This window comes from Grus americana, chromosome Z (genome assembly GCF_028858705.1).
Source record: "Grus americana isolate bGruAme1 chromosome Z, bGruAme1.mat, whole genome shotgun sequence".
NCBI lineage: Eukaryota > Metazoa > Chordata > Aves > Gruiformes > Gruidae > Grus > Grus americana.
Window position 1 is genome coordinate 70,594,566 of NC_072891.1, and position 25,786 is coordinate 70,620,351.

The following is a 25,786-nucleotide window of genomic DNA, read 5'->3' on the forward strand; positions in this document are numbered from 1 at the left end:
TTATAAGCTCTTGGGTTTGGTGGATGGTGGAATTTTATATATCAAAATTTTTTTTTTTTAAGAATTTAACAAAGATGGTTTTGAGCAATTAATTGGGGGACATTTCAAATATTAATTTCGAGCATTGTGGGTATTCACCTTGGCCTTCAGTAAGGCAGCTCAAATACAGCTGTTCTAAATGTGCTGAAAACACATTTTAGGTTTTAATGGTACAATTTATAACTAATTGAATTCTATTACTGGCGTGTCTGTAGTTGTGTGGTTTAAGTTTCGTTTTCTTGTAGGAGTGTAAGGTTACTGAAAGGCAATGAATTTGCAAAGGTGTAAGACCTGAGTTTATACAAACTGTTGTTTGATGGTCAAAGTATGGAAGACAGTGATGCTATTTTGATTGAATTGCCAGAACTGCAAGTCATCTTCTCTCCTTGGCTAAACCCCCAAAGCAACAGACAGTAAGGTGGGGGGAGAAGGGGAAGCATGTGTTGTTATCTGAACATGGAAGAATGGAAACTGAGACAAATGCAAGACACTCTGCCACTTTACAGTGTCTGTACGATTTGAACTTGTGAGAATGTTCCATGCTATACCTCAGTAAGTGGAGGTTGTGATGGCACAGTGTATAAAGTAGTACATCACATCTGGTTTTCTAAAGTCATCTTGTGACATTTGTAATACATCCAGAGTAACTCGAGTCACTGATGTATCTGACTTTATTTTTAACATTGTGATTCATCTGTCAGATTAGGGTCAGCAATAATCTAACCTACCACTGAATCTTAAAAGTGCAAACAAACAAAAAAAGCAAACTTAAGTTACTTCCCTGCTTTTCATGCTCGCCACATACAAACAGTACATGCTACTTTTCCGTTTTCACAGGCAGTTTTCATTTCAAGTACTTTAAATATGCAAATTCTCAATTGTTAGCATAGGTCCTGTGCTTTTCCTGCTATTTATGCCTGCAGGTTGACTAGAATGCAGTAATTCTACTGTGTTGGTGGAAAAATGACTGTTTCAGCATCTGTGTTTCGTTTTGTGCTGGGTCAAACAATCCCTATAAACCCTTTGTGCTGTCAGGTGATTGCAGTGTCTGTTACAGTAAGGGTGTCCTAAAAACTAGTAGAAAAAGGACATGTTTATGGATTTTGGTGTGGTCTAGTAGACCATTCCAAGCCAAAGGAATGCCCTAAGAATCTGGGTCTTAGGTATATGTTTTCTGATAATATTTTCATTTTCACAATCAGCGTTTCGTAATGGAAAAAAAAAACCACTTTAAAACTCTTCTAGCTTTTTCTTTTGCTAGATACCAAAATAACATACTTGGAAGTAGAAGCTGTGTAGAGGTTGTGGCCATATACTCCATAATCTGCTGGTGGTCTGAATAATAATTTGGCTTGTACTTTTCCACCCTTCTCATTGGGTGTGCAAACTAGGTCCTGAAAAATTGCTTTCAGGGCAACATTTCCCTGATGTATAAAGAATTTCAGCTGTGGCCTTTCTATTTAAAGCAGTATGGAGCAAATGCTTCCTTCATCTGTAATCTGACTAGGATTCACTGGATCTCGAGTCTCCTTTGCTAGTGAGCAGCTACAACCTGCTTAATTCTCGTTCTTGTATTTTCATTTACGAGATCTGCCAGAAGATTAGTCAATCAGTGACGTTATTAGCAGGCCTGTGAGAAATGCTTACACTTCCTGAAGATGTTGCATAATACAGTGTGAACATAAAGGGTTGAGGGAAGAGGCAAAAAAGCAAAAACATGCTGTGGTGGGGTTGAGGACACAATTGTGGCAAGAGGTTTGAGGCTGAAAGGCACAGTGAGACTACAGCTCACTGTCGTGTGGAGTGAAGGGGATTTCAGAAAGGTGAGTGCCTTTGCTTTACTGTCCACTTTATATTTTCCTTACAGGAATAAAAGTTACCATCTGTATTAACGGTTGTAACTAATTTCCAATACTGGAAATGCTGAAAATACATTAATTAAAATATGAGTAAAAGAAATGTCTGGTTTTACTTTTGTGTAACAACCACAACTCCGGAAGAACTTACATGGTATCCTGGTCTAGCTCATGCAATATGAGAAACAGTTTTAATTCTAGATTGTGATTTAGCTTATGGATGAAAAAAAAATGCCATAAAGTACTAACTTTGAAGCATTACTGGATTGTGCAGGCTCCTAGCTGAAGAAATGAGAGTAGATGAATTCTGTTGTAAAAGTCGTCATGTTTGAATAAGAATCACATCTTCATATTTAGGAAAAAGAAATGTACCCATAGTGCAATTCATGAAAATAGTTTTTCAAAATGTAATAGAACTTGAAGACTTTTACAACATTTGCAGCACTATTTGCCTTGGGATTTGAAAGCACTTAAATTGTTTAGCACACATTTTCCTACAAGAGGAGAATGAGATTTTTATAACCAGTGTAAAAGAGTAAAAACAACAGATTGGAGATCCTGGATTCAGAATATTTTTCTTAAGGATTAATTTGTTTGCTAAATGTTGTGAATCTCTTAAGATCCTTCAATTACTTGAGGAAATAAAGCAAAGCTGTTTGGAGACGTGTGGGAGCAGAATTTAACCATATGGAGTTGAACTGTAGACATGTTTGCTGCATTCTGAACCATCACATAGCAAAATATTTCCTATGGTTGTCTTACCACAGTACTAATAACAACAAAACGTTATTACTTCTACAAGACAATCTAATTTGAGAAACCTAGTGTAAATACCTAACATTTAATAAAATGACTTTATTAGGGAAGTATTGACGGTATGAGTTTGGCAATGAAGTTTATTGCCAAATTAATTTTGTTTTGAGATGATGAAATCTCAGTTCCTTTTTATGCAATTCCTGCTAGTCACTACCTATATTGAAAAGAGCTGAAATTTTAAAATTCTACAATAAAACAATTGCTTTTTTTGATACTTTTTTTTTCCTACTTCTCACTTTCTGCCATCTTCCATTTGGCATTGTATGTTTTGCCACCTCAGTTTTTTTCCTCATTTAAGGAGAAATTCAAAGCGTGCTAGCAACATTCAGTCGTGGCTTTGAGATGGAAGAATTGAGATAATAGAGGCATGTTGGTTTACCAAGGCCATTCTGGGTTTTCAAGCTACAAGATGAAGCTCTTAGGATCTGCCACTGATCTGTGTCATCTCACTCAAATGTCACCTGTTTATGTCTCTTCTTTCCCTCTATTTTGGTTGTAAATGCTTCAGGATAATTGTGTTGTCATTGTGGTCAATCACAGTTTGCAGAAATCTCAATTTGGCAACTCAGATTTATAATAGTCTTGCTTATATAAACTCTCTAGTTACCTTATCTCTTAATAGTAAGGTGAAATCAAGTGTTTATAAGCTGTAGAAACCATGTTATTAAGGTAACAGAGATGATGACTAAATATTATCTAACAGATACGGGTAATATAATTTGGTAGTCTTCCTTGTTTTTTTAGAAAATGTCTGCCAAAGAGGACCCTACAGTGGAGACAAGTGACAATGAAATACATGAGCTGAATCCTTCTGCAATGCAAGCTCTTTTCCCGCATGCAGCCTTTGATTTTCACAAGTTTGCCAAAGACATGGAGGCAGAATTCCAAGAATTCCGTGAACAGCTGCAGAACAGTTACAACCCTACCATGAGAAATGAACACAACAGATTAAAGTCCTTCTTGTCCTATACATCTCATTCATCATGGTCTTTGACAGAAATGGCAGCTGCTGGGTTTTATCACACGCTTGTTAAATCCAGTGTGCAGTGTTTTTGCTGTGGATTAGTTTTATTTACCACAAAGGTTAGATGTACCCCATATGAACAGCACAAGAAATTTCGTCCTACTTGTGAATTTGTCCTGGGCAAAGAGGTGGGTAATATTTCAAAGTACGACATACGTGTTCAGAAGCTGGAGAAGTCAGCAGAGCACGCCTACAGGTACAGTGGGGAGGACGCGAGGCTGCAGTCCTTTGACAGGTGGCCATTTTATGCCAGAGGAACAAAGCCTAACTTGCTTGCCAGAGCTGGGTTTTTCTTTACAGGTAATTAGAAGCAATGTTTGGAGAGATTTCTGGTTTGGTTTATAAAATGGTGTGACTTTAGTTACAATAGTTGAATGGGTATGATTTTTTTTGCATGCCACTCATCATTTTGTAATGTATTGTATCCCCCATCAATGCTTGCTTTCCCAGGCTGAAGAGCACAGGCACCTCAACAGTTCCTTATGCAGAAGGTGTTCCACATTTTTGTTTATCCTTTTTGCTGCTCTCTGCACCTTTTCCTGTTCTAATACACTATTTTTTTGAGTTGGGGTGATCTCAATCACATGCACTGTTTAAGATGTGGATTAATCATGGGTGTGTACAGTGGCATAATTGTACTTTTTACTGCTTATTTGTCTGTAACCGATGCCAGGCTTAGAGATCTGATGTCTTTTCCTCTCCCCCAAAGGTGCAGAGTGCTTTTTAAAGATTGGCATTATGTTTTCCCCACTCAGCCATAACCTATTGCGTAATTACTTAGATTTTGGATCCACCTTCTGCTGTATGGCCCCCCTGGTTTAGACAATGGGAATCTCCCTGAATTCTTCTACAGTGAACATGAATTCAAATATTGCAGAGCACGTCACTTCAAGTCCTCTGCAATTGCATTTCCCCCTTTGAATGGTTCTTTTACAGCCTGGTTAGCAGTTGGCTCTACCAGCTCTTTTCAATGGCTTTTTGTTCCTACTATCTGGAAGAAGGTTTTGATTGCTTTAGCTTGTTACTCTTGGACTTTTTTTTCCTAGCCTGCCTGATTTTATTTTCACACTTCATCTGCCAGAGTTTTTGAGCCTTCTATTTTCTTTGTTAAAAGCTTCAGCTTTTTGAATGATACCTTCTTAATTCTTGTAATCTGATTTTCTTTTTTCTTTCCTAGCAGTGATACTAATTTCCCATAACCTTTCATAAGTCTTTTCTAATAAATAGCACATACTGGTGTTGCACTTCCAGTAAAACATATTTCAGGAAACTCTCAAATGCCTGTAAGAGAGTTTGGGGGTGGGGGGGAGCATGAGGGGGTAGGTGTTCTCTTTTGGTTTTTTTGGTTGGTTGGTTTTATTTAGTCAGACATTTCAGCTTCCTTAGCTTTACACAGTTCCTGTTGCTGAAGTTTAACACAAGCCTTAGTAGGTTCCCTGTTTCTGGGGGGGGATGTTGCATCTAAGTAAATTACAGTCATGGTTACACAGGGACACTTCCACTATGAGACTTGGAGCTGTTCCCAGTGCATTTCTCAATAGCAAGTCACATTGCCTTGTAGATTTGCTAACCAGCTGCCCCATGAGATTATGCCTGATGGCCTCTTTAAAAAAAAAAAAAAAGTCCTCTCTACTTTGCATCTCAGGGTGGTATCTGTGCCATCCACTTGGGGGATAACTGGAGTCACTGGGTACAATTCTATTTCTTGCCCAGTGTCTCTCTCATTTCTTTGAGTATTACATTACTCAGTTTTGTTGTACTGGTTGGTTGGCTGGTAATACGGACCAAGAACAGTATTATTGCAATAGAGAACTGAAATTCCAGTCTGTAGAAAATCTTTGCTCTTTGTTGGTTAGTTCAATTTTGTTCTAAGATATCATTAAGATCTGATATTCCATTTCCTTCTAGCACTGTTTACTCAGTTTTCCCTGAATATTTTATATACTGGCATTACAGCATTTGACTGACCAGTCTGTCTTCCACGTTTATGCTGACTATCAATATGGTAACTTAGGGACAGAAATTCTAGTTCTCCCTTCTTAGTCCATTGGTTTCTAGAATTATTCATTTACTGAACTTCTACAAATAAACTGACTAGCTAGAATGCAAAATTTAAAAAAACCCAAAGAACAACAAAAACCCAAAAGCAAACAAACAACCAGAAAAGACAAGTTTATTTATCAAGCCTGTACAATTTCTCAGATATCTCTGGAGTTTTATTTGGATGGAAAGATCTACCTTATATTTTCACTCTTGGATCTGCACCAAGTTTAGACCCAGACTGACCCAACTGAAATAAAATGGAAATCTAAGCGGTTTTGTAAACTTTTTTCATTTCAGTTGCTGTAATCTAAGAAAAAGGCTTCCCTTAGCTACAAATTTTGGATCAATGATATACACTGGTATACTCATGCTCATGTGGCTAGAGTGTGAGCAAGTAAAACACACAAATGTGTGATTATCTCTGAGATCTGTAACCCTTTACATGCAGGCAAGAAAGATACAGTGCAGTGTTTCACTTGTGGTGGATGTCTGGGAAATTGGGAAGATGGTGATGATCCTTGGAGAGAACATGCTAAATGGTTTCCTGAGTAAGTTGGCTGACTGTCCTAGAAATATTTTTATATGTACAAAAAGGTTGATTTGCTTTGATATATATATATATATATTTTTATCTTCAGCTGGAAAGCAAACAAAAAATCCCACATTTTTGTCTTCAAAGTTGTTATATTCAGACAATTGATATCAGCAGATCTTTATTTCTGAGAACTGAACACTATAATTTTGCTATCCCTAACTTTATAATTATTCTGTATATATTGTTTTATTGTTTTACATACTTTCTAGAGATCTCCCATGGGCTTTTCATTGGGAAAAAGCTAGCTGATTATTCTCAGTCACTATGTTGCATGAGCAACGTTAATTGCAACAAAAATTTTGCCTTTGTTTCTGTTGTGAAAAATCCTGAGTATGCACTTCTTAACTGAAACACTGCTTGCAGAATATTAGTTGGAATAAATGCTTAGGAATAATGTTTTGGGCTTTTTTAATAGGTGTGAATTCCTTCAAAGTAAGAAATCAAGTGAGGAAATTAAAAAGTACATTGAAACCTACGGTGGATTTGTTGGAGTGGTGGTAATCTTGTAATCTATTTCAATCTTCCGTTATCATGGAATACACCTCAAGGAGGCATTATCTGGGACTTGAAGACAGGCAAATTAGGCCTTGACCCTGATTTCCATCCTCTCACTCCTAAAAAAAATAAAACCCCCAACAACCCAAAAGCTGTATATAATTGCATATGTGATTAACACTATGGACTCTAGGCAGAATTTGTTTTTATGTAAGTTTATTTTGATGCGTACGTCCAAGCTGCTTGCCTAGGCAGTACCTAGGAATTCCACTGATGAAAAGCAACATACCTCTAATTGGCATTTATCCTACTTGAAGGCAGACAGATGAATTAACTCCTCATGGCACTTATACATATATATTATTAGGAAGATTGTTGCAGATTAATATGCTAAACTAAGCAGATTAATATGCTAAACTAAGCACTTCTGCATGGCTGGAGTCAGGTTAGGTGAATTCTACCCTGTCAGCTCGTCTTGTATGCCTTTATCTTTGTTTGGGGGACTTGCTTTCACCAGAAAAAAAATATAATGTATGTGAGAACTCTCATGATTAAAACCCCTGTGCCTCAAAAATCTCAAAACTTCTGGAAGCTAAAACCATTAGCTGATGTAAGATAACAGGACTGCAAGTATTGCTTGGAAAACACCATCTCAGATATCTTAAGAGCATCAGTGCTATCTCTCTTTCTTTAAAGTCTGAGGAGAGCCATTTCTTCTCATTAATAGTAACCTGTCATTAGTCAGTTCTGTTTCAGAAAATTCTCTCTCAAACTGAAAGCATTAAAATGTTGATACTTAGTACTAGCCCTGTTAATACATGATGATTATTTCTCTCATTTAGCTGAAGAGTGAAATTAAAATAGAATGCATAATAGAAATAAGTATTAATTTTTAATTTTCTGCTTAGGGGAGGCATTTCACAGCTTCCTTTATGAAGGAGAATTTATCTACTGCAACAGGTAAAAAATAGAGTATACTGACTGTTAGCTTTTCATTAGAAAATAATGCCTTCATATTTTTATTGTACATCGCCATTAACAATGAAAGCTGCTCCAGACTGTTGCTTTGTTTGTTGTTTCTTATTGAAGCAAGATTACATGTGTGAAAGATTATTTGTTCTGTATTTCTGTTTGTTCTTTATAGAATCTAAATATAAAACATGCTGCTTAGGTAGATATATCTCACTTGTATCTGCCTGTGTAAGAAAGAGGTGAAAAATAAAAGAAACCTGAAGGCTTTGAAAGAAAAAATGAGATTTTAATCTGTACTATAAATCCAGAATACACATTTATAATGTCTGGAAGATACAGTTCTGCAGTTGTGTTTTTGCTTTGTTGTAAGCCTGAGATATTTGCAACCTAGTTCTGTTCCTGCTTTGGAGAATCTGCTGGCAGGTTAAAGCTTTCCTAACAAATCAAATATCTTTGGTTGCAAAGGTGATCTCATCTTGAACATCTTTGAGGATGAAGGCGTTCGACTGGACTCTTTTAAAACTTGGCCAGCAGAAGCCCATGTTGAAGCCACTGCTCTTGCTAAAGCCGGGTTTTTCTATACAGGTTTGAACCAAGTTTGTTAGCTATATAAACACAGGACAAGTAAAAGGTCCACTTTCCAATGCAGGTGGAACAGTGGTTCGAGATAATCCTGGTACCTAATTAAAATCTTGCTTTAGCTTTCAGTAAGTAGAGTACTGCAGCTGCAAAATCAGAATGGCTTTTGCAAAAGCTGGAGCAAGTGAATCAAAATGGAATGACCTGTCTGAGGTGAAAGCCAGAGCGAAGAGTTGCAAGGCGGATATGTTTTTAGAAAAGAGAAAGCATTTATCTGGGCATTTGTATATTCATTTGTCTGGTGTTACTAAAAGGACAATAATGGCACATCTCTCAATTCTGTGATTTTCCTTGATTTAATTTTTATTATTCATGATTTTAAAAGCATGTAATTCCAGTAACAGATAGAAGTCACCGAAGTAAACTCATGAAACAAGTGTATTGTTGCAGTTTTTATGCTACTGGCATGTTAGTAAGGAAAAAAAAAAAATCACGTACATGACCATTTTTGAGGTGTGTAATTTCTTGCTTGCAGGAGAAGGTGATAAGGTACAGTGCTTCAACTGTGCAGGTTGCTTAAAGGAATGGGAAAAAGGTGAAGATCCAATGAAAGAACATGCAAAATGGTTCCCTGAGTGAGTGACTGAGTATCTTAAGACAATTTCCTGCTGTGTGATAAAAGTTGCCATACACTTTTGCTGTTTTTTTTTTTTTTTTAATACTACTTTAAATATATATAAATAACTATATGTTTCTTGACTTTATAGGGCATTGTGCCTCTGTGAAAACTGTTGGGGTTTTTTCTATTAATGTTTAAATATAGAAATTCAGTAAAAGTTTTTTTTTAAAAAAAGAATGTTTGTGAAATAGTTCATCATTCTGCCAAATGTAAGTAATTGAAGCAACGCATTGCACTAACTGCTCTGTCTTCTGAAAACATCATTCTAGTTCCAACTGCTTGGAAGTACTTGGAAAGTCACTGGAAGAGCAACCAGAAAGCCCATCGACATTACCGTCTGTACAGGTTTGGCCTAGTCTGCACTATTTGCTGTTAGTGAAACAATATTCATGCTTTGCAATTTTAAATGACGGTTAGAGGGAGCCTCTGCGCATGTGTGTGCAGAACGAGCAGCAACGGCAGCTTATTGCAGTTCTTCATACCAGCCAGCCTTTCGAATGCACCGCATTTCAAAGGTAGCTGAATATGTAGGGGAACGTGACCTGCATCGGCGTAGTGCAGGCAGCGGCAGCTCCCCTCTGCCTCTGTGAGGGTGTTTCTGAGCCCCGTGGCTCAGGTACCTGTGGTGTTCAAACACGTATCCCCAAATAGTGGCTGCCTGCCTGCAGGCACTGACTTGAGTTGTCTCTTCAGGGCAGCTACTGGCAATCAGCTTTTCAGTAATTAACAGCAATCATCCTTTGCTGGCAAATTGTATTGTGCACAACAGCCCCTGGGCCCCCGGGCTGCTCTGTCTGTAGCAAAGTACCCCAGTTCGGGGTGCTGGCCACAGCCACGGGAACTGCAGGGCTGTCGAGGGGCCACTGCAGAGGCTGGTGGTAGGGGGAAAGCTGAGTCCAAATTTGAGGGACTGCAGAGAGGCTGGTGGAGGGGTTTTGTGTAGCATGTGTTATCGTGGGAGATCTCACAGCTCCTCTCTTGGATCGGTTTGTTCGATGAGGACATACATAACTGGGAAGTACAAAGCAATTCTTTATTGGCTAACTCATGCTAAAGACAGATGGCATGTTATGAGCTCTGAGGCTAAGCATTAGCAAGCTCACTGCCCCACTCAGGCAAACGAAGAGTCTCTGCTGGGCAGGCACATGACAGAGTCCTCAGGCCATCAGCCACCCTGTCTCTCCCTCTGCCTGCAGTGGTATCTTCCCTGCAGTTCTGCAGACTGTCTCACGGCTTTCTCTCGGATGTCTGCATCAAGGTTATGCATCTGTGTCATACCAGAGCTGGGCTTCATGTCCTTAGCAGACAGGCATCAAAACTCTGGGATGGAAGAAGCTTACAGGGAGAGAGAGAGAGAGAAATATAATGAGGCATATGGCTGAGGTCCTGCTTCTGGGAGGAGTAAAAGAATATTGCTAGTGTTGAAAAATACAGAGCTAGTACTGCATCTGTTGTAAATTGCCCTTGTAGCTGTTGGTGCTTGCTGGCACCTAAGCAACTCAGTTTGAACTAAATAATAAATATTTAAGGGAGTATAACTGGATTTATTTTTGTTCTAGCAAACTCAGTGTAAAGCACATCTTGAAGAGAAAGCAACCCTATGTTCTGTAGGAGCTGGTAAGTACTGTGCAGCCTCACTTGCAAGGATGGCGGTGTTGAATTTACATTTTAGTTTGAGAGGATTGTTAATGGTTTTCTGGATTTGGCCCTTACTTAGTAAGATAAAATTTTCACTGAAGTAAGGAATGAGTTAGGATTTATGGATTGTCCATATATAGGGACAACAAATAGTAGAGAATCTGTCAGCTACTACTTGCTTTTGTAATCTATAAATATAAACCAACCCTTTAGCGGGCAAAAGTCACCTCTGTGCAGATGAGGCATATAAGCAAACTAAAATAATTTGTAACAATATGGTATGATTTTTTTTCATTCCTGTTTTGGAAAATTGCAAATGTGTATCAGCTGCATACAACATATTATATGTACATGCTTTTAGATACAAAAGAAAGTAAGTTGGAATAACCTTCCACTATCTTTTGCTTCTGATCCTTCCTTTTTTCGAATGCTAAGGCCATTTCAAGGGAGTGGTTTTGTTGATTCATGTGTGTGGATTTCTGAGGGAAGAGTTCATACACAATGAGTTCACACTGCGTTGCTGCAGAACAGTATTGATGTGCAAGCACAGAGCTGATAAACTCAAAAGTAAATTTGCTGTAGCGGCACTGCCCAGATGCTTTCTTTCACAGCCTTATGTTAATCCAAAGCCGGCTATTACTACCTCCCAGAAATGCCAAAATTATTGGAATATATGTATCAGATGGAGCCATTCTGTAATTTTTGAAGGCACTAGAAGCACATTTTAGAACTCAGAAAGCATAGTAATACTTTTAAACCTCATGGTACTGAAATGGTGAAGGGAACAATAAAAGTCACAGTTGCCAGTTTATTAATGAAGATGCTTGCTCATTCTTTGTATTCACCATGTACATCTCCATTGTACTGAAAGGGACTGTGGCTGTTTCTGGTAGGAAGTCCTAGTTCTCCAGGCTATGGCATAAATATACCCTATATTGTCTGAAATTCTTCAGAAAAGCAGCTCTCTGGTGTCATCTCTTAGTCAGGTGCAGGAAGGACCAGTGAGCGTTTCTGGGGTTCATTGCGCTTTTGTTGAATATGCAAAGAATAAAATGGTACTGCTTCATTTGGTATAACAGAGTACTGTGGGGCTTTTTGGCAATACATATACTGCATATTTGTATAATTACATTGATGTAAAAGTACATTTACCTTATTTCAGCTGTTTGGAAATACCAAAGTACAGCTCCCACACATTTATTTTGGGGCGGATTATCTATTTTGTGGATAAACTGTACTATGGGCATAGACAACATAGCTGCCTCTATCCAGAATTGATGCGCTGTACCAGAACTCAGAAACCCTGGCAGAGCAACAGCTTGGTGTGTGGTTTAGGGACTCAACAGCTCTGTAGGAAGCTAATGTGAGCCCAGAAAGGATGTTTAGGTCAGGTTTAACACTATATTGTCTGCATGGTGCCAACTGAATGTGTCTGAGCCTGCTTGTGGGGCTGGCAATTCAGTTGTCTATTTACACAGTGCTGCATCTAAGCTAATTATTCTTTCTAGGCCATGGAAGGCTAGGGATCATTGCACTGGGATACCAGTGTGTGTCTGCACAGAGCTAGGTCAGGTCCAGCAGAGCTTTCTAGCTCAAGTTTATCACTTGAATATTTGCTACACACAAACTAACCCCACATTAAACAAGATGGGTGCAAAGTCAACTGAGCAGGATGAAGAGAAATTGTGGGAACTTGGTTTATCCAGAAGAAGTGATACCAGTTTTTTCCATGATCTAGAAAATCTCAGGTTCTTATTACTCCAATTTAACGGACAGCTGACTATATCTGACTTTTGTGTACAGAATCAACTGTTCATGAGGTTTTATTATTTAATGTCATCCTTTTTGCAGACATGACAGTTGTTGAAAATCAGTGTCCTCAAGAAGCAAAGAACTTGACCAAACAACTTACAAAGGCTTACAACGATAACAGCTTCAGCAAATTGTTTTCCTTTGGGAACTCAAACCATTTGGCTATTGATTTGAAATTACTCTATGGGGACCTATCAGTTGTCTCAAAGGATATTAATGATCAACCAATACAGCAGCTCTTTCTTCATGAAATCCTTGTGAACCTTAACTCCACCATTGTGCTGGAAGGTGAAGCAGGAAGTGGAAAAACAGCATTGCTCAGGAAAATAGCTCTTCTTTGGGCCTCAGGCTGCTGCCCCATTCTGAGCAGGTTTAAGTTTGTATTTTATCTCTCCCTGACTTATGCAAGATCAGATCAGAGCATGGCTGATATTATATGCAATCAACCAGTAGGATTTATGGGACCACTAACAGAAACTACTCTAAGAGATGTAATTCAGCCACTGAAAAACCAGGTCTTATTTCTTTTGGATGACTACAGTGAGATGAATTCAGTGCCTCAAGCTGTAGAGGAACTTATACAAAAGAACCATCTCTACCAGCATTGCTTGGTTGTTGCTGTCCGTACTAACAGGATGAGAGAAATTCGCAAGTATGCAGCCACCACTTTAAGCATCAGAGAGTTCCCTCTGTCCAGCACTCTGTATATACTGAAGAAATTGTTCTCCTGCAATATCGACCTTGTGGAGCAGCTTCTCTTTCAGCTGCAGTTTAAAAAGTCTATGCAGACCATTATAACAACACCACTTTTCATGGTGTCTCTTGCTGCGTATTGGGTACAGCACCCAAAGGGTGACATAATCAGTGATAAGGCTATTTTTAAAGCCTATCTGCTCTATCACTTACTAAAACACAGTGAAGAAACAGAACATGTACTGGCTATGTTTTCCTCATGTGGTGAGCTTGCCTTAACCGGTCTTTTTAAGCCATCCTTTGAGTTCACTGAGTATGATCTGTCTGAAGCAGGCGTTGATGGAGATGAAGCTGTTAGGCTGGGTTTACTGAGCAAATTTACTGCCCAAAGGCTTCATCCAGTTTATAAATTCTTTCACCCCTTATTCCAGGAGTTTCTTGCAGGGAGAAGACTGAGCGAGCTCCTGGTTTCTGATGAAAAAGAGAAACTGGAGCAAGGGCTGCAGTACTTGCAGCAAATCAATACATTTAGAAAAGTTGCTGGGCGCTATAATTTTTTATTGGTTTACGCTTGCAGCTTTTCTTCCAAAGCAGTCCCCCAAATTATATCCTATTTATTTAAATTGATTGACTGCAAGCATTCATTGGAAAGCCAGTCAGAAAATGATGAACATCTGCAGCACCATTCAGACCTGCCAATAAGAATGTGTTTAATTGACCAGTTAAGTTTTATTGATCCAAAACTGCTTCTTCCAGTTTTCATTCAGTATTTACTGGACTTTGCTACTTCTGTAGTTTACAGCACTAATACCGTCTCTGTGTGTGCCCCAATCATTCTTCAGTTCCTAAGAGGCAAAGATATTTTGTTAAGTTCATTTTTACTATCACAAAAACCTAACTTGAGGTTTTTTCAGGATTACCCAGAATCACTGTCTCTACCCAGTAGTTTTCAGGTTGCAGTACAAGGAAGTGAACACAAACAAGCATTTAATATATCTGAGATAATCACTTGCTATTCTTCACTGGAGCTGCCAACAATTGACCGGGATTACGCTCCTGCATTTACACTTTTTAAAGACATGGCACAAAAAATCAAAGAAAAAAACATTAATAGATTTTTTTCTCTGATACAAAGACACCTACCAGACTCCATCACGTGTCCTTTCCTACTTACAACAAGGAAGATGCCACTTTTAAAATGTACATTCACGAACATCAGTTCCTTTCAGGAAGCTGACCTCAGAAATTTGATGGCACTGTTTTCCATTTCGGATTATATTGAACTTCGGTTGAGTAACAGTCCTGGATTCATAGAGGTTATCCGACCTGCTATTGAACAATACAAGGAGCATTTTAAAAAATGTAGTCTACATCATCTTAACTTGAGCACAACAGAGCAAGAATTACTTCTGTCGATGTCTTTTGTGGAATGTCTTGAGGTAGATGAAAAAGAAATACCAGGTACAGCGTACTGAATTTTGGCAGAATGTAAATTTTCTCCCTAGTTGCCGCCTTCTTCCTCTCCTCTTGGTACCTGACAACTGAATAGCTCCATATCCATGAATAATAAAGCTGTCTTCTACCATGTGCATTTCCAGGGATAGGCAGCCATTCTGCATTAACAGATTTCCACCCTGGCCACTAATTTCAGACTATGACCTCAATACTGGTTTTTGATCTAAGAGGTGTATGTCACTACAGAGGCAGAACTGCACTTCATCTGGGTGGGTCTGTGCTGGCTTTTCAAAATAGAAGGATATTGGGCAGTGCAGGTGTATTTATAGGGTCCTGCCAGGCATATGCTCAGGCTGCACGCAACAGAAGCCTCAATGAAGGATGGGTTGGCAGGGAAGGGCAGTGGTACAAGGAGGATAGGAAGCAGCAGTCAAGAGAATGGAAGCCAAGGATGTTAGGATGTGAAATAGTGAAGTTCAGCTACAAAAGCCTTGGCAAATTGTCAGAACAGAGGGATCAAGCAGATCAACTCAGTTTCTTTGTATGTTTGTCTGGCTTCATCACAGAACTACTTTTTTCAAATTTGGACAAATTCATCTGCCTGGAGGAACTGTCAGTGAGTCAGTGTGAGAACTGCAATGTATTTGATAGAATACCTGATGGCTTCAAAAATCTCTGTAACATGAAGAAATTGTTGATGAGCAGAATGAAGCTTGAAAACTGCTCTAGGCTGGGTAAGGTGCACTTTAAAACTTTAGGTACTGTATTCCACTGGAACTTGTTAATACTGACTAGCAGTTTTAATTTCTCCTTTAACGGGCATGTAGCATCTCTGAGTTGCCTTCCCATTGCTTCTGCCCTACAGCTTCTACCTTGAGTTTACCACCCCAACTAAAAAATGGAACTGAACCTTTCGGTGCGTTAGCTATTGATCTCTATAAGTTAGTATGGAGAAACAAGCAGGACTGTGCTTTCCTGGAGTGAGTATTTTCCCTTCTCACCACTCACAGTCCGCTGGGAGGAAGAAGAGAAGGGAGCACAATTGGCACCTGAGTCCAGATCATGTGCAGAGCTGCTCTGACACATCAATGAGCGGGTCTGACTTCTGGTTTTAGCTGCCTTACTCCAGGAAGAAGCTCACTTTTCAGTCCAGGGCCCTTAGATAACCAATTTTTTCTACACTATGATGATGACTATCCAGCTGTACTTCAATATAAACATACAGTGCAAACCAACATTCAGTGAGCTGCACCCTCAATATACTGTCGGATAGGGTTGTACAATGTACCTAAAATTAATGACTTTAGCAGAAAGGTGTTTAAGGAGTTTCTGTCCCGCTAGATGTTGAAAAACTAGAATATTTTTCACATGTGAAAGAAACCAGATATGAATCTATAGCAAAACTTGCTTGCGTTTTAAGGCCAGAATGATCCATCATGATTCAGCTTTTTATGTGTCTCACTTGCTTTTGTTGTGATAGAAGATGCTTCCCTCTACAGTAAAGTTCACAGGTGGAGCTAGCAGAACCTTCTTGATTTTTTACACAATGACTCTCCAGTGTTGCAATACTTTTATTTTGTAGTTGAATTTATTAAGAGCTTCCAAGACCTCTCTGTTTTTCACCTGGACTGCTCCAGCTACTTTGATTCTGAATCCCTTCTGACAGCAATTTCTTCATGCAAAAAATTAACAGAAATCAAGTTAACTGGGTCATTTTTGAGAGATCAAGATTTGCTTTCTTTAGGTAGGAATTTTTTTAATACAGAAAACTTTTAAAAACTTAATAGTTGAGAGAAACTACTAATTTTAAGTTCCAAGAATGACAATGTGTATTTTTTTTTCTTTCTGCCTAGCTGCTGCTCTGCCCAATTTTGTCTCTCTCAAAGTGTTGGGTCTTGGAAGCCAGTATTTTGATGACAAGGAAGCTTGTGAAATCTTTGGTTTGTACCTATCTTTCCTTTTGGCTGATTGCATTTGTTGCGTTTAAACAGAATTATTTTGTTTCAGGTTCTTTTGGAGATCTTAAGAAATAACTTGAACAGCTTAAATGCCATCTGAGATACAGGAGAGTGTCTAGAGCTAGAATGTTAGATCAGGTCTCACAAAGCAGTTTGATGAAGGGCATGCATTCACATCCTTCTGAAAGGGATGAGCCCAGTGAGATGGATGGCTGTCCTAAACTATGGAACCAGAGGTGTTCGGCACCCCTGAAAGCCAAGATGGTCCTCCTGCAAAAGCCATGTCTATAGGAAACAGGGAAAGGTTGAAAAGGCTTGCATTTTGGGAAGGGAGGATTACCTTAATTTATTTTTCTTTCCTGTGGGTCCCTTGAGTTTGGCAACATGGAAGATTCCTTTTATCTGTAGAGGACTCATGAGACCTCTTAGACCCTTTCTGGAGAAGTAGTTCTGCCTTTTCTGTTGATGACCTTTTCAAACTATGGAGTTAGAGTGAAGTGATGTTCACAACAATGGCAGAGGTGAACCTGAGAAAAGAAAGCTGACAGTAACCTATTGCCCAGAATCTAAATTTAAATGTGTTTTTTTACTCAGCTCTGCTGCTGTCACTCATTGGCATTACAAGATTTAGGAAAAGTACACTTGTTTAATCTTAACAGGAATGGTGGTCTTCTCTCTGCAGCACACAGTTTAGGTGGTGTTCTTAACCTGGAGGAGCTCATCCTTCCTGCAGGAAAGGGAATAAAGTCTGCAGCCAAACTGATTGTGCAGCAGTGTCTACACCTGCTGCACCTCAGATGCTTCTCATTTATCCTATGTCTGGATGATGATGGCCTATTAGAAATAGGTGAGTTTAAAGGAGAGAACTTCAAACATGAAATAACCTTTCTGAGTAGAGAAGATACTGCTTCAGGATCAATTAACCTTCTGTTTGTATACAATTGCAAATTATTTGTAATTTTTAATGGGTATCATTTCTTCCTGTTTGTTCTATACACAGACCAAAATATTTCTTGCTTATCAAAGAGTATTCAGACTGCTCATATACTTTTGAAATGCCTCAGTTCCCCTTGTCTTCTACAAAACAATGTAAATGACAAGAAAAATAATCAGTGATAAAAAAGACTGACTTAAAATAGAGCTTCATAACTTTGTTGCTAGTTATATTAGCTTATATCCCCTCGCTGTTAAAACTGTGTATTACCAAAATATTTATTGAATTTAATACTTATTTAGTATAGTCTTAAAACTACCATCTCGTATATAGACTAGGGAAGATGTCTTCTTTTGTAAGCAAATGCCAAGCATCATATCATCTCCCTTTATTTTTTACATACATTTTAGTATATAGTGATTTGATGACGAGTCCCATCTTGTAAGTAGGCTGACCGTAAGGCAAGACTCCAGAGATGTGATGGCGCACGGGCATGGAGGAGATTGTTAAACTCAGTATCCTGCATCTGCGCAAAGCTGATCTGGTGTCTGACCACAAGTGGTTGCATAGGCTGGCGTTGTATTTGCTTTGCTCTGCAGAAGTGGTATTCTAACACTCATAAACACACTGGTATATTACTCTACTAGGCATTAATGTGCCTGTTAAAAGTAGCCTCTATTTTATCAGTCTCCTCAGTCTGAAGTATTAAAATGCGTAAATGAGTTGAGCTGAAAGTTCTACTTTTTTCAACTTCATAGTGACAACTTTTATTTTTAATGTACAATACCTCGGCTTCACTGTATTTTCATTAGTGTTTCACGTGGGTTTGGATCATCTTTAAATCCTTACTGATGTCTGTTTATTTTTGCAGCAAAGGTTGCAAACCGTGGCGGTTTCCAGAAGCTTGAAAATCTCTATTTGTCAGTAAATCATGATGTTACAGAAACTGGTTGGAGAAACTTCTTTAGAACACTTAATAACATGCCTGCTTTAAAAGAGCTGAACATTAGCCGTATGTTCACACATCAGATCAAAGCCAGTGCATCAACAGTGACGGCTTTTGTCCAGTGTGTTTCTCGACTGCCTGGTCTTGTGACAATAGTAATGTTCGGTTGGCTCCTTGACGCAGAGGACCTTAAAATGTTTGATATCATGAAGGAGCAGCATCCCCAGTCTAGGAGTTTAAAATTATCTTGGCAATGGGTCTTGCCACTTTCACCAAACTTTCAAGACTAGAAAAGTTTGAGAGCGTTAGTAGTTTTGGGGTTTTTTTTTCTCCTCCTTCTTTTATTACGAATTATACACCTGCATTGCACATGAATTTATATTGTAAAATTTTTACCAGGATGAAACATGCCGGTCTCTTCCACAGCAGGGTTAGGTTAATGTAAATGGATCAAGGAGTAGAAGACAGGATTAATGTAACTCTAATACCTGACTTGCTTTGCAAATATGGTTATAGATTGTACCAAAGTGATTTCTTCCAAAGAAAAACGTAAAATTTTGCTTAAAGCCTATTTAAAATATATTATTTCTATTCAGTTGTTTTGCTTGCAATGAAATCAATTACATGAATAACTTATGAAATAAAAATCCTAAAACCCTTTATGGTCAGGACTGCACTAAAAATAATACTGGATGCTAGATTTTACTAGTGTTAAAAACCAATAAAGACCACTTTTTGTAACATAACGCCAGATACTAACACTGGACTAGCTGATTGAGGCAGGTGGCAGTTGTGTCTCTTTAGCAATGAAGAGCTGCAGCACAGCTGATTTTGAAGCTTTACATCACTGCAAGCAATCTTAATTTACTTCAGCTAGAAAATTAAGAAAAAGCCTTCAAAGTGGCTTAGGGAAGTTAAGATTATGTCTTTCTCTTTTTGCTCAATTATTTGTGGGAAAACTGATTTTCTTACACTCAACCATAGTAGGAAAAGGAACTGAACACAGCAAAGTTTGGGCCTGTATTTGGCTAGTTTCTCTGAAAAAGCAACACACTGGCATTAAACTAAATTACTGTCTAGTTTTGTGGCTGCAGCCTTTATTCTACGTGAGTTAAGAGTGTAAGCACTGAAATCTAAGTCCGTACTTACCGCTACCTTTCCACAGTCTGCTTTTCCTAAATTTGCTTTTACTAATGGTACTCAGAAAAAGGCCACACAGCAAAACCACCTGGTGTATTTCAGCCACTCATCCAACAGACAGATAGAGAAGCGATAAAACACGCCAAAACAAACCACGTCCCTAAATTCAAAGTTTGAAAAGTAGAATTTTATTAACAAGCATTTGAAACAAAAAATGAGCTTCTCTGCATCCAGCTGTCATATTCAGGATTTTAATCAGACCCATAAGGTATCTCTCTTAATATCATGGTGTGCCATTTTCCAGGCCATTGCTACCAGTGGCCACTGTAGAATATATTACTGCCATAACTGTCTCCTAAAAGAATACACTGTAATTGCTAGTTCTGTTGTTCTCATCCAGGTAAAAAGTGTGAGGAATACAAGAGGTGTTAAAATGAGAGATAAATTAAATCTATCATGTGGGGCTAAAAGACTTAAATGTCTTGTTGTAAAAAGATTTAAAATTGTTTCAGGGAAGTAAAAAATATTTTATTGCTGCAGTGCTTTCTAAATGCATTTGACTAGAGGCCTCTAAGAAATAGCTCCTTTCAATGCACATATAATTACTAGTCTCAAGTTATTTGTTTGTTATCAGGGGCAGCTCAATGTTAAGAAAAAGTTAAGATTAATTGTCTTGATAAAATTGTGATCTTCACTGTCAGCCATCAGTGCATAAGCGATACACACTTCTCAATAGGAAAGATTTGTACCTGGCTTTAAAAAAGAAGCAAAAATTAGTATTCAAGAGCTTTTTGCTTTTAAACAAACAAGAATTACTCAACTGTACAGAAATTACATGTTGTCACAGAAAATCAGAAAAACAAGTCCCCAAGAGAATATAGTTTTGTTCTAGAAGGGACTGAACAATATACTGGAGAATTCTGAACAAAAGATTTCAAATAAAAGCACAGGTGCTGAAGTAACAAGAACGGAATTGCTCAACAATGTCAAACTGAAATGTTGATCTTGTCCTGAAAACAAAGTTTAGCTACACATCCTGCTACCCCACCTGTATAAAGAAGCAGTTGCTTCTAAAAATGTGTACATAGACGCAAAAATTGCATTTCTCTTAACAACCTTTTATTTTCAAAGTAGCCCATAAACAAATAAGGTAACTCTTAATAGTTCAAGTAAGCTGCGCTGTTAATCCTGGTGCAGAGAGATGCTGTAGTTAAACCTCTCATCACAGCAATAAACACTTTCCTTCGTTCTGGTCAAGAAAATACTATTCCACAGCTGCTAAGCAAAGAAAGGATTAATACCAGCAGAAATAGTCTTTGTAGAGAGACATAAGAGCAGATGGAAGTCCCGAAGCTCACAGTTTTTGCACAGAATTCAAAACTTGTTGAGAGCTTGTAAAATGAACAGCAGTTTCAAACAAATTTGTCAAGCACTCTGTATCTTCATTTAGCACAAAATTAGGATACTTACAACCCTTCAAAACAATGACAGATATTCAGCTATTTTGCATGCATTTCTTTCTCCAGTGCTGCTTCCATTCGACTGTGTTTTAAACCCTATAGGACACAATTTAGTAAAATCTTATTTTTACTAACATGGAAATAAAAGCTTTAGTCACAGAACAAAAACATTTTAGGACAATTTTTTTTAGTACTTTACAAATCAAGAGTAGCTTTCAGCTCCTTGGGGAAATCAGAATGGGCAGTTTAAAACAGACAAAAGGCAAACTACATGTCGTCTTTATAATCAGTGGCTCTACAGAATAATTTCAGATATATATTTCTTGTTCAATTAAAAGTAAATTAAAGCAATCCACAATTATATATTATCTGAAGCAAGAAATTCCAAAACTAGTCTTTTGAAGATACCCTATGGCACCAAATCCCCTCTTTCCAACCTCCCCACTGTAAGGAGTTTAATTCCTCCTGTAATTTTCTTTCTTCATAAGTGCACAAAGGAAAATAGAAATTAATACTCCATGTCACAACTATACTGAGAGCTCCTGCTGGACCTTCACAATCACCTGAAACAATTACTGATGAATAGTCTCTGCAAAAATGCCAAATCTGATCCTAAATCTGATACTACCACTCATACTCAAAGAAAATACATAGAAGACTATTGAATAATAAACATTCAGATTTACTCCACCCATCTGCAAAGACAGAAATGGTTGTTTCAGAATGGCTACAAAACACTGGCTATGAAAGCACCTAATGGGACCCCTCCAGCGGAACAAAGTGTTCAGACATCACTGACTATATATATATGCTGGTTCATGTGACTCCTACTTGAGGACAAGAATACTTATGCAATACAAAATACCCTTAAATTTAGCTATCATAAATTAGAATACGATACCTAAAAAGCAGGCCTCCCTGTCTAGCTTCTTGCTGAAAACAGCCACAGCAACGCAAAAGCAAAACTACAGACACTTCAAGACAAAAGTGGCACTTACCAGGTAATAACCAGTGTGATAACCACTCATGTACCAGGCTATCAACATGCTCCCCAATGCTTCATCATCCTCAGGAGAGTCTGGCCTCATAGGTGGTGGAGGAGGAATCAACTAAGAAATCACAAAGGAAATGTCTGTGATTCAGTAGGGTATATCCCAGGTTAAAAAGCAACCAATTCTAAAAGATCAAAATACAAAACTGAAAAATAAGAACATATCCTCAATGCCTTCTCTGAAAAGGAGTCAAACAAGATGATATTTTCTGAAAACATGTCATTTCCAAAGGCTGGGAGAAATAGGATTCCTGTAACTTGACTGTACACAGAAAGTTTTACTAGGGGAAAGTAGTTATCTGCATCAGTGAAATGCTATTAATCAAATGTAAGGTGTAGTTTCTTCCAACAATTTTTCTCTTAATGTTCTTACCAACGGCTTCGCTGTCACAAAAATGAGTGCAGACCAGACCTTGTGCATTACATTCTTGTAGTATTTGTAACTGCATGTTATCACATACCCGGAAAATACAGACTCTTAACACAGTAATGTGTTCTAAAATCACAGGCAGTGACCACTTTCAGTTAGAAAACTTGAGATCAATCGTAAGTACTCATCTCTGACTCTTTCTTCCTATTCTCCTATCACTTACCGGTGGTCCTGCTGGGAAGGGTGGAGGCCAGCAAGATAAAAACGATGGAGATGCCCTGAATTTTGATCCAAGCTGCATTAAAAAAAATGAATAGTGCAAATTTAAAAGAAATTTCAGGCATTAGGATTTTATTTAAGAAAATTATTTGAAGCAATTCACGAATGTTAAAGACAACACATCCCAGCAATTTAATGAAACTGCAATAACAACACACAGTAGCTACTTCTGTGGAGCATTCCATCACTGGAACAGTAAAACTTACATTACATGTGTCACTGAGGTAAACAGTGCTGAAAGAGGGTTGTAGTTAATACAAGCATTTAAGATTTCTTTCTAAATAGAAGTCAGTCGTTGCACTCTCACATGAAGAAAGTATCTAATATTGCCCAGAAGCAGACAGGTAATTTCTCTGTTCCTGTGTGGCTGGGGGCACATGCTGACTAAATTCCATTATGCTTGTGAAAGTCTTTAAAATGAGCTTAGATACAAATCTATTGATATGAAAAAAAAAAAGATTAAAAGAAATCTTGCACAAACAGTATGTTTAGAAAACATAACACTGCATTCAACTGCACTGCTGTTTAGACTCCTACAAACAGGAAAACTGAGGGGTATACCAATACTCCAAGCCTCATAGTTCAATAGAGAAGCTACAGCTGAGAGCTTCTATGACATCACTTTTGCTGTTTTCAACGTCCTGTGTAATGAAACATACCGATTGGCTAGAAAAAGTACAATCTTAAAACATCAACAGTGCTATCATTAACAGCACTATCACAGTCCAGGGAGCAACATCCCTCTTTTAAGTTACAAGGCAATTGCATAGCAAGTATTAGTTAGAGCGAAGGCTTTCCTCACTAGACAGCAGGACAGCAAAAGGGCTATGCTGTGGCCAATTATAAAATGACCTATCAACAGGTTCTAACATGCATACCTGTATATCCATTCTCAAAATGCTGTTATTTGGTTTCTAGACACATGATAAATATCATCCTATCATCTCAAGACTTATAATAATAACACGCTTAACAGTGGTATATGAATTACTTCAGTTAAGGCTGAGCTTACCCTTCCCAGGCCTGCTGGTGGTGTGGGAAAACGTAGGTTTTGGGGGGAGGATCTTGCTTTTGAGCAGTTGTTTTTGTTTTGAGGTGACTGGGAAGATTTTTCACTTTCATCTGTTGAATATGGAGTCTCATTTTCATTCTGGAAGATCAAGACATTTTTATAAGCTCCACTAAACAGGAATTTACAACAAGCAATTTTAGTGTGAAAAAGCTTCGAAAGCCCCATCCACATCCTTCACTCTCTCTAGGCCTCCCAATCCTATTCAGGAAACATCTTATAACCTCATAACCTTATCTCCTCAACATTTTAGCTATGTTATTTTTCACTCATTAATTTCTGGTTGTCCCCTCCCTTTCTTCCATGGTAAGTTCAAGAAGTAAGGGGACGCTTTCATTCCATCAGTTTGTGCCCATTCACAATGGAACCAAGCATTGATTTGCACTCTGAACACCACGCTGGTAGCAGAAACACTAAAAAAGTTGATGTTCCCTCCTTTCTCTTTCCTTTTTGGAAGAATGAAAAAGTGTCCCTCACCTCCCCAGAATTTCCCATCCCATTTACTGTTTCATCGCTGGCTGGAGGAAGTAGATCAGACAGGTTCTGCTCCTCCTGATTTCCATATCCCGTGTAAGTAACAACACACGTGCCTCTCTTCTGATTGATGGAGACAATAGTTGCTAGGTACACATTACCGTCCTCAGACCAAACTGCATTACAGCTGTCACCAACTTTCCACTGCAACAGAAGCAAGAGAGGCACACCAATGATCAGAGAGAAAGATGCCTTTTTCTAAACAGCTTTTTTGTCCCACCCATGAGAAAGACAGCTCCCACCCAGTCAGTTCTTCCTCTGTATTTAGTGAAATTGCTCAATGTAACCTATAAATAAGGTTTACAAGATTATCATCCCCCCGCCCCAGAACATTACTCTCAAGGTGATGAAAAAGCTACTTCTGAGTACCACGGAGAAGGACAACATGCAGCACGAGCATCACTAGCATTTACAGGTGAGGTGACCTGTTTCAAAGGTACTGTGCTGCTCTTCTTTCTATTTCTGTTCTTTTTATTGTTTTTTCTCTTCGTCCCCGGGCGGTGCTCCTGTTTGTCCGAAGGCTCTGAACACTCTCCATTCTTTAAAACGTTCTGCGGGAAAAAAAAGAAGGAAAACAATAAAAGGCAATCCAGCGGCCGCAACCCAGGACCCAGCTACGCCCAGGCCGCCCCCCTTACCTTGAAGGAGGCCACCGCCTTGTCGTACGCCTTGATGAGGGCCGTATCGTCCCACAAGTCCGAGTCGTCGCTCTGCGGAGGCCACAGACCGCTTTACCGCTGCTCCAAAGCCCCGCTCCCGCTCCCCCGCCCCGGCCGGCACCCACCTGCCCGGTCCCACGCCGAAACAGCACCCGCTCCGCCATGGCCCGCCCCGGCCCCGCGCGACCGCCTTCTGCGCACGCGCCGTGCTGTCACTTCCGGCGCGCCACGGCCCTGCCCACTCGGAGGTAAAGGCAGGCGTCGTCCGGCAGGGCCTCGTCCGCCCTTCGCTACCGCGGCAGGACCAGCTCTGCCGTAAGCTCGTCCCCTCCGCCGTGCCCGTTACCATATCTGGCAATACCGTACCGGAGACGCCGCGCAGTACGCTAGCGAAGCGCTTGATTTCAGTTTTAACAATTCCCATCCATGGGGATGCACGGCCCTTTCCCGAGGGAGCTTGGCTGAAGGGGCCGGTGTCCTGGACTCACACCCTGAAACCCACCTGGAGAGAAGCCTGGCACACTTGAGAGCAGGAATCTACCCAAGCCAACTAAGAGCAAGCAAAAAATATCTGCTTAATTTCTCCCCACCTGCAGGTATGACATTGCCAAAACCAGCTACATTTTCCTTCAAACTCCCCTCAAGCTGTGCCACGGGCCCGTTAACCGTAAATCCGCTTAGATTCATTAA

General features: G+C 39.1%; 2 protein-coding genes across 9 annotated transcripts; one reads left to right on the top strand and one right to left on the bottom strand.

Annotated features, from left to right (window-relative positions):
* The first annotated feature begins 42 nt into the window (after positions 1-42).
* NAIP (NLR family apoptosis inhibitory protein) lies at positions 43-19,897 on the top strand. 6 transcript variants are annotated; one of them, XM_054809487.1, is made up of 15 exons: positions 43-1,862; positions 3,456-4,035; positions 6,227-6,326; positions 6,789-6,870; positions 7,777-7,828; positions 8,306-8,425; positions 8,955-9,054; positions 9,368-9,443; positions 10,658-10,715; positions 12,588-14,702; positions 15,263-15,430; positions 16,255-16,440; positions 16,550-16,636; positions 17,337-17,501; positions 18,460-19,897. In XM_054809487.1, the coding sequence occupies exons 2-15, from the start codon at positions 3,459-3,461 to the stop codon at positions 18,822-18,824; spliced, it is 4,251 nt and encodes a 1,416-aa protein (XP_054665462.1). In that variant the 5' UTR covers positions 43-1,862; positions 3,456-3,458; the 3' UTR covers positions 18,825-19,897. The 6 variants fall into 6 exon arrangements, with proteins under 6 accessions (XP_054665462.1, XP_054665463.1, XP_054665464.1 ...); XM_054809488.1 differs by having other exon boundaries at positions 16,279-16,440; XM_054809489.1 differs by lacking the exon at positions 15,263-15,430 and having other exon boundaries at positions 16,279-16,440.
* On the bottom strand, positions 19,843-25,294 carry LOC129199277 (survival motor neuron protein-like). 3 transcript variants are annotated; one of them, XM_054809500.1, is made up of 9 exons: positions 25,222-25,294; positions 25,076-25,147; positions 24,851-24,988; positions 24,408-24,581; positions 23,847-23,984; positions 22,779-22,850; positions 22,133-22,243; positions 21,145-21,230; positions 19,843-20,427 (listed from the first exon to the last, which is right to left on the bottom strand). In XM_054809500.1, the coding sequence occupies exons 1-8, from the start codon at positions 25,258-25,260 to the stop codon at positions 21,174-21,176; spliced, it is 801 nt and encodes a 266-aa protein (XP_054665475.1). In that variant the 5' UTR covers positions 25,261-25,294; the 3' UTR covers positions 19,843-20,427; positions 21,145-21,173. The 3 variants fall into 3 exon arrangements, with proteins under 3 accessions (XP_054665475.1, XP_054665476.1, XP_054665474.1); XM_054809501.1 differs by lacking the exon at positions 19,843-20,427 and having other exon boundaries at positions 20,772-21,230; positions 24,863-24,988; XM_054809499.1 differs by lacking the exon at positions 19,843-20,427 and having other exon boundaries at positions 20,772-21,230.
* Positions 25,295-25,786: the final 492 nt, after the last annotated feature.

Coding starts and splice junctions, on each gene's coding strand:
- NAIP (XM_054809487.1), top strand. CDS start 3,459: ATGTCTGCCAAAGAGGACCCTACAGTGGAGACAAGTGACAATGAAATA. Junction 9,444..10,657: donor CGACATTACCGTCTGTACAG/GTTTGGCCTAGT, acceptor TTTTTGTTCTAG/CAAACTCAGTGTAAAGCACA. Junction 16,441..16,549: donor TCAAGATTTGCTTTCTTTAG/GTAGGAATTTTT, acceptor CTTTCTGCCTAG/CTGCTGCTCTGCCCAATTTT.
- LOC129199277 (XM_054809500.1), bottom strand. CDS start 25,260: ATGGCGGAGCGGGTGCTGTTTCGGCGTGGGACCGGGCAG. Junction 25,148..25,221: donor TTCGGCGTGGGACCGGGCAG/GTGGGTGCCGGC, acceptor TGGCCTCCGCAG/AGCGACGACTCGGACTTGTG. Junction 21,231..22,132: donor ATCACACTGGTTATTACCTG/GTAAGTGCCACT, acceptor TGTGTCCTATAG/GGTTTAAAACACAGTCGAAT.